Source organism: Microcaecilia unicolor, chromosome 2 (assembly GCF_901765095.1).
Source record: "Microcaecilia unicolor chromosome 2, aMicUni1.1, whole genome shotgun sequence".
NCBI classification, from domain to species: Eukaryota; Metazoa; Chordata; class Amphibia; order Gymnophiona; family Siphonopidae; genus Microcaecilia; species Microcaecilia unicolor.
This window is the reverse complement of record NC_044032.1, coordinates 331,652,686-331,668,095: the sequence shown is the minus strand read 5'-3', so window position 1 is coordinate 331,668,095 and position 15,410 is coordinate 331,652,686. Positions and strand designations below refer to the sequence as shown.

General features: G+C 43.2%; 1 protein-coding gene across 3 annotated transcripts in view; it reads right to left on the bottom strand.

Moving 5' to 3' along the window:
- The window catches only part of GNE (glucosamine (UDP-N-acetyl)-2-epimerase/N-acetylmannosamine kinase), a 497,606-nt gene that overhangs the window by 353,062 nt on the left and 129,134 nt on the right, over nucleotides 1–15,410 (bottom strand). For all 3 annotated transcript variants that reach the window (XM_030194355.1, XM_030194356.1, XM_030194357.1), the window contains exon 3: nucleotides 7,466–7,917. In XM_030194355.1, coding sequence (XP_030050215.1) covers nucleotides 7,466–7,917 — 452 coding nt within the window. The remainder of the gene's footprint in view (nucleotides 1–7,465; nucleotides 7,918–15,410) is intronic.

The window sequence follows — 15,410 nt, the reverse complement described above, 5'->3', positions numbered from 1 at the left end:
GCACCTCCTTGGGGGGTGTCAGTTACCTAGGTTGACAGAGGCAGAGGAGGATAGTTTAAATGAGCCAATTAGTGGGGAAGAATTACAGAAGGCCATAAAGAGCTTAAAACTACATAAATCACCAGGCCCGGATGGATTTAGTGGTGAATTTTATAAAATCTTGAATGAACAGGTAGTGGGGCTCCTGGGGGACTACTTACAGGCTACTATTAAGAAAGGGCACTTCTCACAGGGGGCTAATCAAGCCCTGATCACGGTACTTCCTAAGCCTGGTAAAGATCCGTTACAGCCAGGGTCGTATAGGCCTATTTCCCTAATAAATGTAGATCTAAAACTGGTGGCTAAAATCTTAGCGTAACAGCTGGCAATGGTGACCCCAAAGTTAGTAGGATCCGATCAGGCTGGTTTTGTGAAAGGAAGAGGCGCAGGAGTGAATGTATGGAAGTTGATTTTGGGGATTGAGAGATGTTTGCAGAAGAATACTCCAGCCTTGGCCATCAGTTTTGACTCGGAGAAGGCCTTTGACAGGGTTGAATGGTCCTGTTTACTCTGTTGGGATTTTATGGTATGGAGGGCTTTTTTGTCCAGGCCATTCGGACACTGTATGCTAATCCATCGGCGGCAGTAATGGTAAATGGGAGGCCATCGGAAGTCTTCCCTCTGGAGAGGGATACAAGGCAGGGATGTCCTCTCTCACCTCTCCTGTACATTTTGTTTCTGGAACCTTTGCTGGAGATACTCAGACAGGATGAGAGAATACCAGGGGATGTAGTAGCGATGAATAGGGCTCCTTTAAAATGTATGGCATTTGCGGATGACATTATGTTATTAGTGACGAACCCGAACAGGACGTGGCAGAGGGTCTTACAGGTGTTTCAGGATTTTGGGAAGCTCTCGGGGCTCAAACTCAATGTATCAAAATCTGAGGCGCTTCCTATAAACCTGAAAATAGAGGAGCTAGGGATAGACTTCCCTCTAAAGGCAGCAGCAGGGACGCTGAAATATTTGGGGGCGGTTATCCCAGTGGATCCTAACTTACTGTATGAGTTGAATGTGGGTACAGTGCTGCGCAAAACAAAGGATTGTTTGAGCATGTGGGCGGGGTTGCCGTTGGGCCTTGCGGGGGAGAATTTTCTTATATAATATGATCATAGTGCCTAGGTGGCTATATCAGCTACAGACTCTGCCATATGGTTGTGTGAGTGAGACCTGCAGAAATTACAAGCTGCTTTGAGAAAAGTTTTATGGCGGGGAAAGAGAGGGAGGATATCGTTAGATACGCTCATGCTCCCAAGGAGTAAGGGAGGGCTGGGTTTATTGGATGTGCGGAAATACAATTTAGGATGTGGCGTGAGGCACATACAGGATTGGTTTCTGGGAACCTCTGGGTTTACCCCCCCAGAGGTGGAAACAAGTTTCTTGCAGCCTCTTTCGGCGGTGTATATGTTGCATGCCAGAGGGTCGACAATTCCGGAGGGTATGAAGAGAAATATATGAGAAATATATGGACAGCCCTGAGCAGGGTGTACGGGGGGAATAGGTTTATGTCTCTTGCCATTGAGGGGGAATCTGGATTTTGGCCCGGGGCTGGGGCAAGGAAAATTGTTTTGTAAAGGTAATGGGGAGGCTGTAAGGTGGGTGGGGGATTTGTTGGAGGCAGATGGGGAAATAGCTTCCTTTGAGTCTTTAGGCCAGCGATATGGGTTGAAATCCTCGGATTATTTTGCGTACTTGCAGGCGAGGAATTATGTGTCATCCTTGACCCTAAAACATCTTAATGTTACTTTTGCACATAAGATTAGGGAGAGTTTGAAACTTGAGGAGGAGAGGCCAAGGTTATGTACTTACGTGAAGGCGCTTCATGAGGAGGTGCCGGACCTCTCTTTAGGGGCGGAGGCGGAAGCCTGGGAGAGGGAGTTACAGGTGGGGGTGGAAGTTGGGGTGCTCCAAAATTTCTAGAGCAATATAATTCGAATATCTAGTAATGAGTTGCATAGAGAACAGGAGTATAAATTTCTTTGAGACTGTATGTGGCGCCATGGAGGGCCTATAAGGCAGGGTTTGCCCAAGAGGGGGGGTGTCCCAAATGTGGCCAGAATACTGCTACTTTGGGCCACATGTTTGGGACTTGTAAGAAGACTCAGGTTTTTTGGAATAAAGTGGGGGCCTTCCTATCTAGGTGTGCAGGGGGACTTGGGGTAGGAGGAGCGAGGGGGTTTCTTTTTCTAGAGGGGATACAAATACGGGGGTGCTTGGGATAAAAAACTTGTTAGTGGCAAAGGTGCTCCTGCTTGCTAAGAAGGTAATCTTGATACATTGGCACATGCGTAGAACTCAGAAGTTTAATATGTGGAAACTGATGCTGTTAGATCGGATGCTTTGAAAGCCTCTCGGAGATAATGCCGAAAAGGGCCACGTGTCCTCCTCTGCTGCCCCTCCACGGCAGAATCCCCCAGCGCAATCCACTGTGACTCCATACCTGCATAGAATTGAGATGCCGAGGACACTGGGACCGGACCCGCTGGATCAACCGGGTGAAGTTGGAATCACCACGGAGATCTCTGGGTTAGAGCTGTCGCTTAGTCCCAATGTGAGAGCGCCTCCCTTGCAACCCTCGGGAGCGAGCACGTCGACGCCGGTTTCCAGTTGGATGCCACCAAAAGAGTGCAGCGGACCAACGGACCGAGAGACAACAAGCAGAGAACGTGGGCCTAGGAGAACAAGGCGCCTCCTGAGGGAGTGAAACATCAACCCACAGCCAGGTTCAGAGGGAGGCTGGAAGCGAACTTAGAACACTATCCGCTGTAATACCAGAGGTACAATTTTCCTTAATTCAGAAACCTACAGAAATTACACTGGACGCTTTATGGACTTTGATTGTGGACTTGGGGAAATCCCTAAGCCCACAAATAAAACAAATATCACATGACGTTGCTATTCTGAATCAAAAGGTTCAAGATACTGAAATTACGACTGAGATGATAGTAAACCGACAAACAGAAATGGAGCAAGAATTGAAAGCAGTAAAGTTACAACAAGAGACTATGATAAAAGATTTAACTACTCTAAGGAGACGGACTAAATTTTTGGAAAATGTAACTAGAAATAATAATATCCGCTTTTTAAATTTCCCAAAGATAGGGGTTTTACCGAGAGATATGCTTAGAAAGTATGTTATAGAGATACTAGGTGTTGAAGAAGAAATGGTTCCACCATTTACACAAATATATTATTTGCCTCAAAAAAATCAAGTATCTCAGGAAAATCCTTTATTGGATATCTCGAGGATATTAGAAGCCTCAGACACAGAACTAGTAAACTCTTCTACTTTAATTGCCACAGTAGCCTTATCGCTAGATAAAAACTGGTTGATGAGGCTCTTTTTCAGAATAAGCATAAAAGTTTTCTTGGATTGAAGGTACATTTTTTTCCGGATGTAACCAAAGAAACACAAAGACGTAGACAAAGATTTTTACTTATGCGTCCGGGAGTAATTCAGTTAGGAGCTTCTTTCTTTTTAAAGTACCCCTGCAAATGCCTGGTTAAATATCAATCCAATAAGTATGTGTTCTATGATCCCTCTCAGTTCTCGTCTTTCCTGGCTGCAAAAGGACAAGGGAGTAATCAGAATTAAGCTCTAGCTAAAGGAATAGGGTATCTTTAAATGGCCATCCAATCTAGAGTGGTTTTTTTCTTCATGATATTTATCCTTATATTTCCAAAATGTAAATTTTGAATCCCATTAATGTGGACTTTGGTTAACTAGCTGTGTTGAATTGCCTAATGTATTGATTTCTTGTAATTTGTTTTCTTGAACAGTATAGTTTATTTTCTTGACAAGGATTATTCTTGTTTGATTTTATATATAAATGTATAAATAAATAAATAAAAAGAAACCGATGCTGTTTGAGATGGCATTGTTTGAGCGCAGAATGGTGGGAAATGCAACAGAGAACCAGTGGAGATCTTTCCAGGCTATCTGGGAGCCATACTGGACTCTGCTACCTCACAGGGAGAGAAGCTTGTTACTCAATGTGTGAACCCTACAAGGCCCTGGAAAGGTGGACACTATGGAAGGGGTGGTGGTCCTAGATCTTTATCTGGACTTTGTACGCAGTTCTGGAGGGGGGATTATAAGGGTGGGGAGGAGGGATGGAGGGAGGGGAGAAGGGGTGGGGGAGACAAAAATGCGAGTATACATTGGTTGGGAGGTTATATGTTTCTATTCTGTTTTATATGGATACTGTTGATATGGGATGTTGGAAGATTAGAGTTAGTGGGCTATGTGTGCTATTCTGGTATATATAGAGGCTCTTTATGTGCACCATCTGATGATGGGTGCGGTATTATGATGCACTCAGTGTCTATCTCCTGAACTATGTGATATAGAATGCTGTATTGTTGTGAGCCTGAATAAAGATAATTTACAAAAAAAAAAAAAAGTAGCCATTGTTTGGATGCAGAATCTGCAGCCCAGTGGCACAACTACAATAAGTGCTGTGAGAGAAGCACCAGGAACATTTGCTTCGCCAAAGCATGCAACAAATCAAACAGGAAATCTGCCAGAGATGCCAGCCCCATCTCCACATCTGGCAACTGAACCGGCAGCAGAACCTCGGAGCCCGAAAAAGCATCAGCAAGCTGCTGAACCCAATAAACATAGGCCCGAGCAGTATAAGAGCTACAGACAGCCGCTTGTAAAGAGACAGCTGACACTTCAAAGGAGAGCTTAAGCTCATGCACTGGAAAAGACCGAGGTGGTCTCTGAGTGCTTGCCATCTTCAGGTTAGAGGATGCCAGCGTAGGGAGTTCTGCGACATCAATACTGAAAGCTTAAAGAGCCTTAAAAATAAAGGCAGCAAATTCCTCTTTATGAAAAACACTTACCACCGTGAGTTCATTGGCTTCCTTCAGGATAAGCTCCCCTTCCTCCAACTACACTTGTGACTGGATGGAAACAGCATCACCTGAAAAAGCTCCCTCCAACAAGGGTGGAGACAGAGGGACCATGCCCCGCCCCCAAGAAATGGAGGTGCAGCAGTGCCTCTTTGGGGCAGGGTCCACAGATGGCAGTCCTGGTTAGCAGAGAGCAGTATGATCCACAGTGGCCCCCAAAATGGCAGTGCTGGAACCCTGAATACTTGAATAATCTAAAGGCTCTTGTGATAGTCCAAACAGTGTCAAAAAACAGTATCAACCAATAATGGACCAATACACTCACTGTGTAAATGAATAAATAAGTATATGGAAGGAAAATGGGAAGAAAAGGTCTCATAAGTTAACCCGGTGGGGTTAACACTCCACTTATTCAGTTTCAAGAAGCCTTACTCAAACCCATTGGTGATCACTGTAATCATTGACAAAAAAAACCCCTCCATCCAAATGGCATATGACATGCAAAAAGTGATACTTAGTTCAGCTCACCCAGCCCCCTCTGAAATCGAGGACCCAGCACAGTCCCCTGGACACTGACCAGACGCTGCTCTCCATTTTATTCAGGGAGCAGCTTCACAACTTCCACAGCCATTTTTTTTTTTTTAAGACGAAGGAAACGGAGCCCAAACTTAATAGTGAAATTAAACATACTCACCCAGACCCTGCCGTCAAGGGGACCTGCTGCTGGTGACTGAAAGTTGCTGCAACCACCTCAATTGCTCTCCTGTGCCCCAATTCTGCAGCACAGAAAGCTTCCCAATAACAAAGCCAGTAGTTCAGATAGGAACTGGCAAAGGACTTTTTTTTTAAGTGGAGGAGAAAGAAGGAAGGGCAGGAGGAGGATGAGTGGGGGAAAGATTTTGGGGTGACCAGGGGTACCCCCTAAAGACAGCATCGCACAGTCGCTCACCCCAAAGCTACCCTGAATTGAGGCCAACACGAGTCAACATCAGAGAAGCCAGGATTATGGGAGACAAATTGTACTTACCTATGTTGTCTGGGAATTTTATTTTTCAATTGTGCTGGTCCCAATTTCTCTTTTCTGCTTTCTTGTCTGTCTTTTGCTAACTCACTTTCCAATGACTGCTGTCCATTAGTCATTTCTTAAGAACATAAGAACAGCCATACTGGGTCAGACCAATGGTCCATCCAGCCTAGTATCGTACTTCTAGCAGTGGCCAATCCAGGTCACAAGTACCTGGCAAAAACACAATTAGTAGCACCATTCCATGCTACCAATTCCAGGGCAAGCAGTGGCTTCCCCTGTTTCCATCTCAATGTCTTCCATTCTCTCGCTACATTTGTTTGACATATTAATCTTTCCCCTTTTAGCTATTTCCTTCCTTTCTTTCTTTTCTGTCTCTCTGTCAATTCAAATGACACCCTCTTTCTCACCCTCCGGACCTCCATTCCCTTTTTAATTTTCACCTATCAATTTTCCTTTTCCTTCTCTTATAACTATCCCATTACTCTTCTTACTCCTTTCTATGGTCTTCTATTCTCTTATGTCTTTTATTCCTTCCCCATTATCACATTTCTACCCTCTGTATTCACTATTCTCCTCCCACTCATCTCCTTGACAACACCCCATGGTTTTCCCATATGGTTGCACCATTCCTAGAATTTACCCTCCATCTCCCTTGCTGCCACCCTTGTAACCCATCAACTCTCTCTCTTGCCCTACCCCTGTTCCTAAGTAAGGTTAAAGCGGTATAGCAAATATAATAAACCACAACTGTAGCAGTACTCTCTTCCCTTCCCTAACTTACAGCACGGCATCTCCCCTCTCCCCTGTAGTGCAGCATCTACCCTCCTTGCAGTACATAAGTGGACGCACAAGACACAGCAGTCTGGTGTATGGCAGGGTAGCGGTTCTAAGATGGCAACGCAGCAGTAGGAAGCACAAGGACAGAAGACGCAGGTGCACATGCACCAGAAGTCTGCCTTGATTTCTTGAAAGCTGTTCTCCTTCTCTGCATTGCAGCTAAGCGTGGCACTTACTTGGTTTCATTTCCAGTATAGCTGCAATGCAGGGAAGGAACACAGCTCTTATGAAATTCAAGGCAGACTGTTGTTTCTTGTGCAGTTGTATCTTCTGCTCTTGTGCTTTTTGTTCCCGCTGCTGCCATCATATCTCAAAACCACTTTCCCACGACATATCTCCCAGGTCTCATGACACCCCAGTTGGGAATCACTGCTTAAGGAAAGAAAGGAGGATGAAACAAATGACACAACACACAGACTCATGGCGTGGAAGGAACTAATCTCTATGAGTTGTTCAGTTACAAGTGCTAAATCTTACACTAATCTACTAGTGGTGATGCCATAGGTTTTTGAGATAGGATCATATAAATTCTATATTGGTTGCTACTGCTTCTTGGTTTAGAATGTCCTTATGCTGCTTTTATTATTTGGGGGTATTCCCTCATTTTCGTACTGCACAATATGTTTTATGCTTTATATTGTGCCTTAGGGCAACAAGGAAAGGAGATTAATAGAGAATAGGGAAGAAAATAAATGCAATACACACCTAACCATGCACGAATAACACTCATATAGTCTTTATTTCTGACATCCAGAAGCTTGTCATACGAGGGGCAACCTGCCAAAAGGATATGATCATGGTCCTCACACATGGCGATCAAATGCTGCTCAGCACTCCTAGTGCAGCAAATGTGATAATGAGCCAGCTTGGAGATAGCATGTCTGATAGAGTCATCTATGGTTCCACTGACTTCTCCCCCTTCAATGTGCAGAATTCTAATATTCATCAATGCTGCAGATGTTGCCAAAGCCAAAGCATCAAATCGATCCCCATGGACAACGAGGATATCAGGTTTCAGGCGGTTCAGAACATCTGGTAGTTTTACCAGTGCGAGGCCTACTGACTCCACCATGGCTGCTTCATCCTCCCCTCTTACAATAGTGTGCAATCTTGCCTGGATATCAAAATCATCTTGTTCAATCATGCGGTATGTGTTCCTAAGGAGGGGGAAGCAAAAAACGTTTACATTATGCCAGGCATAAACTGATAGCTCAGAAAGTAGTACAGAAACAACCACTAAGCTTTATTGTACTGATCTGGATGGGTTTGGTACTGCAACATCCTTTGCTCAAGGGAGCACGAGAATTCTTTACCATCTTAATATCTGTAGCATTAAAATAAATTGTGGTGGAATATGGTATGATTCACTCGTAAATACAGTAGAGTCTTGATTATTCAACTTAACTGGGACCGACTGGTTGTCGGATAACCGAGAAATTGAATACGGATTCTCACACTGCATCTCTCTTGCCCCACCCCCACCCACCACACTCAGCGCAGACTCCCCACCCACCCACCTGAATAGTAGCCGCCTCCTCACTTCCTGATCCCACACCCCCTGCAGTGCCTCCCCACACCTCCTTGGGCCTACCTTAGAAGCCTGGTGGCCCACCAGTGAGGATGAGGAAGGAGCAATCCCTACACTCACTCCTGCCTATACCAGTACCACTTTCAAAAAGAGTTTGTAGCGCCTATTTTTAATGTGGCGCAAACATGAGTAGGAGGAATGGAGATTGTTTCTGACATAACCTCACCACTGGACCACCAGGGCGCTTCTAAGGTAAACCGGGAGAAGGGGGCACTACTTGGTCAGGTGGGTGGGGAGGTACTGGTCAGGAGTGGGAAGGTGGCTGCTGTTCAAATGGGTGGGTGGGGGAAGAGACACTGAGGGGGAAGGTTCTGGGATGCCCTGACTTTTGGGAGGAAAAGGAGAGTCAGCGAAGCCCGAATTACCCACCAAAGTGTCAGAAAACCGAAGGTCGGTTAACCGGGACTCTACTGTATGAACTTGTTGCTGCTGAAACCTTTGCAAGTACAGGGAGATTGATACAATCCTGGCAACAAATTGATCAATTTCTCTCTAATGCTGAACAAGTGTAGCCTCATATCTTTACTGAAGTCTGCTTTGGTTAACACTTTTATGTTTCTTTTTTATATAGATTATTGTTTGGCGTATAAAAAGTCAATAAAAATACTGAACTAAAAGAGTATGCTTTATGTTAAACGTTTTGAAAATCTAGATTAAATTACATTCCTGACTGGTACAGTCAAGTGCTGGGGTTTTAAAATGTCAAAAAGGTTAAGACTGCATACACTTTTTCTCCACAGATACCTGGCACCCTTCCCTATAATTTCTTCCAAAGTTGGAAATGGTCGGTTAAAGGAGGCGCACACTTGTCAAACAAATGATTCAGGTAGAGAACTGAACTTCAAACAAGTGCAGTCATTTAGATGGCAATTACCTTTTATAAGGATTTTTGAGTTCTGAAGCCATGTCAAGTGACAAGGGGAAGAAAGAGCAGAATCTATAAGTTCAGATGAGGGAGTCTCTCCTTTAGCATGCCCTTGATTTAGAGCCAGAAAGCTGCATATTTAAAATCTGGGAGACCTGAAATCCAAACTAGAGTGGATCATGGATATCTCAAGACACTAGAAACACAGAAAACAATGGCAGGTAAAAACCATATGGCCAATCCACACTACTATCCTTTCCTCTCCCTTAAAGACGATATGATTGTCCCATGCTTTGTAAAACTATTCCTCACATCCATCACACTATCCATGAAGTATTATTTCCAATCTAATGCATTTTTTTGAGGGGGTAAGCAAACATGTGGACAATGGGGAGCCGGTTGATATTGTATATCTGGATTTTCAGAAGGCGTTTGACAAAGTGCCGCACGAAAGACTCCTGAAGAAATTGCAGAGTCATGGAATCGGAGGTAGGGTATTATTATGGATTAAGAACTGGTTGAAAGATAGGAAGCAGAGAGTAGGATTGCGTGGCCAGTATTCTCAGTGGAGGAGGGTAGTTAGTGGGGTCCCGCAGGGGTCTGTGCTGGGTCCGTTGCTTTTTAATGTATTTATAAATGACCTAGAGATGGGAATAACTAGTGAGGTAATTAAATTCGCCGATGACACAAAATTATTCAGGGTCGTCAAGTCGCAGGAGGAATGTGAACGATTACAGGAGGACCTTGCGAGACTGGGAGAATGGGCGTGCAAGTGGCAGATGAAGTTCAATGTTGACAAGTGCAAAGTGATGCATGTGGGTAAGAGGAACCCGAATTATAGCTACGTCTTGCAAGGTTCCGCGTTAGGAGTTACGGATCAAGAAAGGGATCTGGGTGTCGTCGTCGATGATACGCTGAAACCTTCTGCTCAGTGTGCTGCTGCGGCTAGGAAAGCGAATAGAATGTTGGGTGTTATTAAGAAGGGTATGGAGTCCAGGTGTGCGGATGTTATAATGCCGTTGTATCGCTCCATGGTGCGACCGCACCTGGAGTATTGTGTTCAGTACTGGTCTCCGTATCTCAAAAAAGATATAGTAGAATTGGAAAAGGTACAGCGAAGGGCGACGAAAATGATAGTGGGGATGGGACGACTTTCCTATGAAGAGAGGCTGAGAAGGCTAGGGCTTTTCAGCTTGGAGAAGAGACGGCTGAGGGGAGATATGATAGAAGTGTATAAAATAATGAGTGGAATGGATCGGGTGGATGTGAAGCGACTGTTCACGCTATCCAAAAATACTAGGACTAGAGGGCATGAGTTGAAGCTACAGTGTGGTAAATTTAAAACGAATCGGAGAAAATTTTTCTTCACCCAACGTGTAATTAGACTCTGGAATTCATTGCCGGAGAACGTGGTACGGGCGGTTAGCTTGACGGAGTTTAAAAAGGGGTTAGATAGATTCCTAAAGGACAAGTCCATAGACCGCTATTAAATGGACTGGAAAAATTCCTCATTTTTAGGTATAACTTGTCTGGAATGTTTTTACGTTTGGGGAGCGTGCCAGGTGCCCTTGACCTGGATTGGCCACTGTCGGTGACAGGATGCTGGGCTAGATGGACCTTTGGTCTTTCCCAGTATGGCACTACTTATGTACTTATGTACTTATGTACTCCTTAGATTACTCATCAGAAAATCCCCGTTCACCTTCATCCTATAGCCCTCATTCCAGAGCTTCCTTTCAGTTGAAAGACTTGCCACCTGTGCATTTATGCCATGGAGATATTTAAATGTTTCTATCATATCTCCTCCTCTCGCTTTTCTTCCAAGGATATATATGGATATATATGGAAATCTTTGTCTTCATGACAAAGACCACTGACCATTTTAGTAGCTGTTCTCTGGGCTGACTACATTCTGTTTTATATATTTTTGAGGGTACAGCCTCCAAAACTGTAGACAGTACTCTAAATGAGGTCTCACCAGACATTTATAAAAAGACACTCCTTTTTCCTGGTGCCATTCTTCTCCCAATGCACCCAAGCATCATTCTGGCTTTTGCTGTCACCTTTTCTACTTGTTTGGCCATCAAAAGCTCATCAGATATGATCATGCTCAACTACCACTATTCTACTTGCATTCCTGTCTGTGCCTCAGAGACAGGAGTAGCCTTCTGGAGGTCTCCTGGGGGGTTGGACACTTGAGTAAATGTTTACTCCCCCAGGCAAAACCCCAGGAAAGAAAAAATTCTGGCTACTAAATAAGTATTAGATTCAATAAATGTTTATTCTAATTGTCAAAGAAGCCAATCAGTAATTATTGAAACAGTAACAAATAAACTCCCAATTCAGTATAATATGTAGCAAATAAAAACAGAGCTTTCCCTGGGAACTGTCAATATGTCCACCTGCCAGTGGACACGCTGAGGCTCACCATCCTTAGTTCTGTTTCCTCTTAAATAATTTTTTCTTCCTTTCTTCATTATCTTAATTATAATTATCCTTCCTACCTACTGAATATGCATCTTTCCAGAATATTCTGTTTCCTGTTATGAATCATGTTCCATCAAATTCTATCATTTATTCCCTTATTATATAGGCAGTTAGGGCCTGTCATGCATACAAATATAAGTTTTCATTAGATAATGGGTAGGGGGGCGTGTCAAGATGGCGCCGTGAGCGGAGGTGTTCGAAGCGAGCTCCTGCCTACCACTTGCTGAATCTTGAATAATTTACCTGTTTTTCTAAAATGCCGCATACTAAGCGTAAAGGGACGACTCGGGGGACTCCCCTTCATCCCACGACGTCCACACCGGCAAGCGGAGGTTTGGAACGCTTCTTCCCCGCATTGTCCCGAAGAAGCGGAGCGGAGTCCTTAGCAGGAGGGACCGGTGAAGCGTGCCCCCCGCAGGAAATAGAAGTCTCTCTCTCCCCGCCTTTCTCTACGACGCCTCCTTGCCCAGCAACTGCCTTGAGCGGGACGGGGTTTCTTTCGGAACCCGGAAAGGGTTATTCCGAAGAGCTCAGAGGGGAGTCCAACTCTGTAAGGATATCTGCAGCTGCAGGAGAGACGGAGGTGAGCCTGGGTAAGATCTGGCTGAAGTTATTGGAAATAGAAAAAACCCTGAGACAATCCTCGGATGAGGTAAAGACTTTGAATTTGAATGTACAGGAAGTGAAAAACTCCCTAGATATGGCGAAACAAGATTTTTCTTCTAAGATTGAGGCCTTAGAGAGAGGGACAAAGCAAACTGAGGATTTTAAAATGGCTGTGGTAAAAGACAATATGGAAATCAGAAGAAAACTGGAACAAGTAGAGAATTATAATAGGAGATTAAATCTCCGAATATTGAATTTTCCTAGAATATTGGGAGAATCTCCAAAAGATATGTTCCAGAGATATCTAAAAGAAAACTTAAATTTTCCCCAAGAAGTTTTTCCCCCTTTGAATAAGATCTATTATATACCAAGCACGATGAAAAAAGTTGGAACAGAGAATTCTATAGACTTACAAAATGTCACAGCCATTTTGGAGCAAACAATTGAAGAATCACCTGAAAGGGGGACGTTGATAATTTCCTTTGTATTCCAACAGGATTTAAATGCAGTAATGCGTCTTTACTTTAAATCAACTAACCGTGTTTTTGCTGGCCAAAAGATTTGGCTTTATCCGGATGTGACTAAATCAACACAAGAAAAACGAAAAAAGTTTCTCTCTATGAGGTCAAAAGTATTGGAACTGGGAGGTCTTTTCCTCCTGGCCTATCCCTGTAAATGTGTCATCAGGTTAAATCAAGTTAAATATATATATTATATGCCTGATCAGCTTCAGACTTTCCTAGACAATAAACAACGATAGAGTTGAGATATATATGGGACTAACGGAACCAAAATTTCTCATTTATATGTTATGATTGTGTTATCTTCACTAATTCCTACCCCCTCCATTATTGGGGTCTAAGGAAGCCAATATTTTGTCTTTGTTTAGGACAATTTGCTTAATTATTATTTCTTCTGTATTAATTACTTAAAGGCTGTATTACACTTTTGCAGTATGATAACTTCTGTAATAAGTATTTAAAAATTAATAAAAATTATGAAAAAAAAAAGATAATGGGTAAAGTTACTCTGTTACTACCCCCACCCTCTTGCTAAGGCTATAATTTTACTCACACCCACTTCTCTTTTTGATTATCTGGGTACAGCAGATGTCCTTAGTCAGAGGAGTCTCTGTCTTAGTTGCTGACCAGCAACTTATCACAAGTCAGCATAGCATAGGCCAAATGTCAAACCACAGCCTTAGAAAGGTACTTTTCAGAAAAAGCACATTATAGCTCTCTTGCAACTCTTAAGTCTGCTCCCAGCTCAAGAAAAGCAAAATAGTTATATTAAAATAAAAACTAAAAATATGTATGGTTTGCACCTTTTCATGGCCTCTATGATATACATTCTGTGCAAAGAAGTACTTCATCTCCTATACTGTACCACACTCTCAGGTTTTTGCAGCCAAATGCATGACCCCACATTTTTTGGAGGGCACTGAATCATAGCTACCAAATTCTAGACCATTCAGTAAATTTCACTAGATCCTTTTTCATGTTATCCACCATCAGGAGTGTTTACCCTATTTCAGATTTTGGTATCATCCGCAAAGGGGTAATCTTACCATTCAGCCCTTCCACAATATCATTTAAAAAAATGTTAAAAAGATCCTGCCCAGGAACCAATCCTTGCAGCATGAAACTGTTAATATGCCTTTCTTCAGAATGAACTCATTTACCCTCACCCTTTGTAGTCTTCCATTCAACTCAGTCAGTCACTTTAGGGCCCATACAGAGGGCACTCAAGTTTATTTATAAGTCGCCTATGTGGAACTGTGTCAAAGTAAATAAGTATTAACATACTGGGACAGACCAAAAGTCTATGAAGCCCAGCATCCTGTTTCCAACCAGTGGCCAATCCAGGTTGCAAGTATCTGACAAGATCCTAACACTGTACAATACATTTTATGCTGCTTATCCTATAAATAAGGAGTAGATTTTCCCCAAGTCCATTTTAATAATGGCTTATGGACTTTTCTTTTAGGAACCTATCCAAACCTTTTTAAACCCGGCTAAGTTAATTGCTTTTACTACATTTTCTGGCAACAAATTCCAGAGTTTAATTACATGTTGAGTGAAGAAATAATTTCTCCAATTCAATTAAAAATTACTACATTGTAGCTTCATTGTGTGCCCCCTAGTCTTAGTATTTTTGGAAAAAGAGTAAACAAGCGATTCACGTCTACCCATTCCAATCCATTCATTCATTATTTTACAGACCTCTATCATATCTCCCCCTCTGCCATCATTTCAGCAAGCTGAAGAGCCCTAGCCGCTTTAGCCTTTCCTCATAGGGAAGTCATCCCATCGCCTTTATCATTTTCAACGCCCTTCTCTGTACCATTTCTAATTCCACTATATCCTTTTTGGGATGCGGTGACCAGAACTGCACACAGTATTCAAGGTGCGGTCACACCATGGAGCGATACAAAGGCATTATAACATCCTTATTTTTGTCTTCTATTCCTTTCCTAATAATACCTAACATTCTATTTGATTTCTTAGTCGCCACCACACACTGAACATATCATGAACATATAATCGATGATGACGCCTAGATCAGTTTCCTGGTCGATGACTCCTAATATGGAACCTTGATTACATACCTGTAAGTTCGGGTTCTTTTTTCCCACATGCATCACTTTGCACTTGTTCACATTAAACGTTATCTGCCATTTGGATGCCATGTATCCCAGTCTTGTAAGGTTCTCTTATAATTTTTCACAATCCTCTTGTGATTTAACAACTTTGAAAAACTTTGTGTTGTCAGCAAATTTAATTACCTCACTAGTTATTCCCATCTCTCGATCATTTATAAACTAATAAAAAAGCCCCGTTTCTGATGCAAATGAAACGGGGGCTAGCAAGGTTTTCTTCTGTGTGCATGTGGGAGTGTGTGTGTCCCACTCCCTGCCCTCGCTCCCTTCCCGTGTGCTGTCTGTCCTCTCTGTCCCCTCCCCCCTCGGAGTCCAGTCCTTCAGTGTTAAGTTTCCTGCTGTGCTGTGTTTGTGTTACAGAGATAGTGAGGGCTTCTGCCCTCTCTCCCCTCCCCCCTCTGAGTCCTTCACTGTTACAGAGAGAGCGATTTGATTTTGTGCTTTG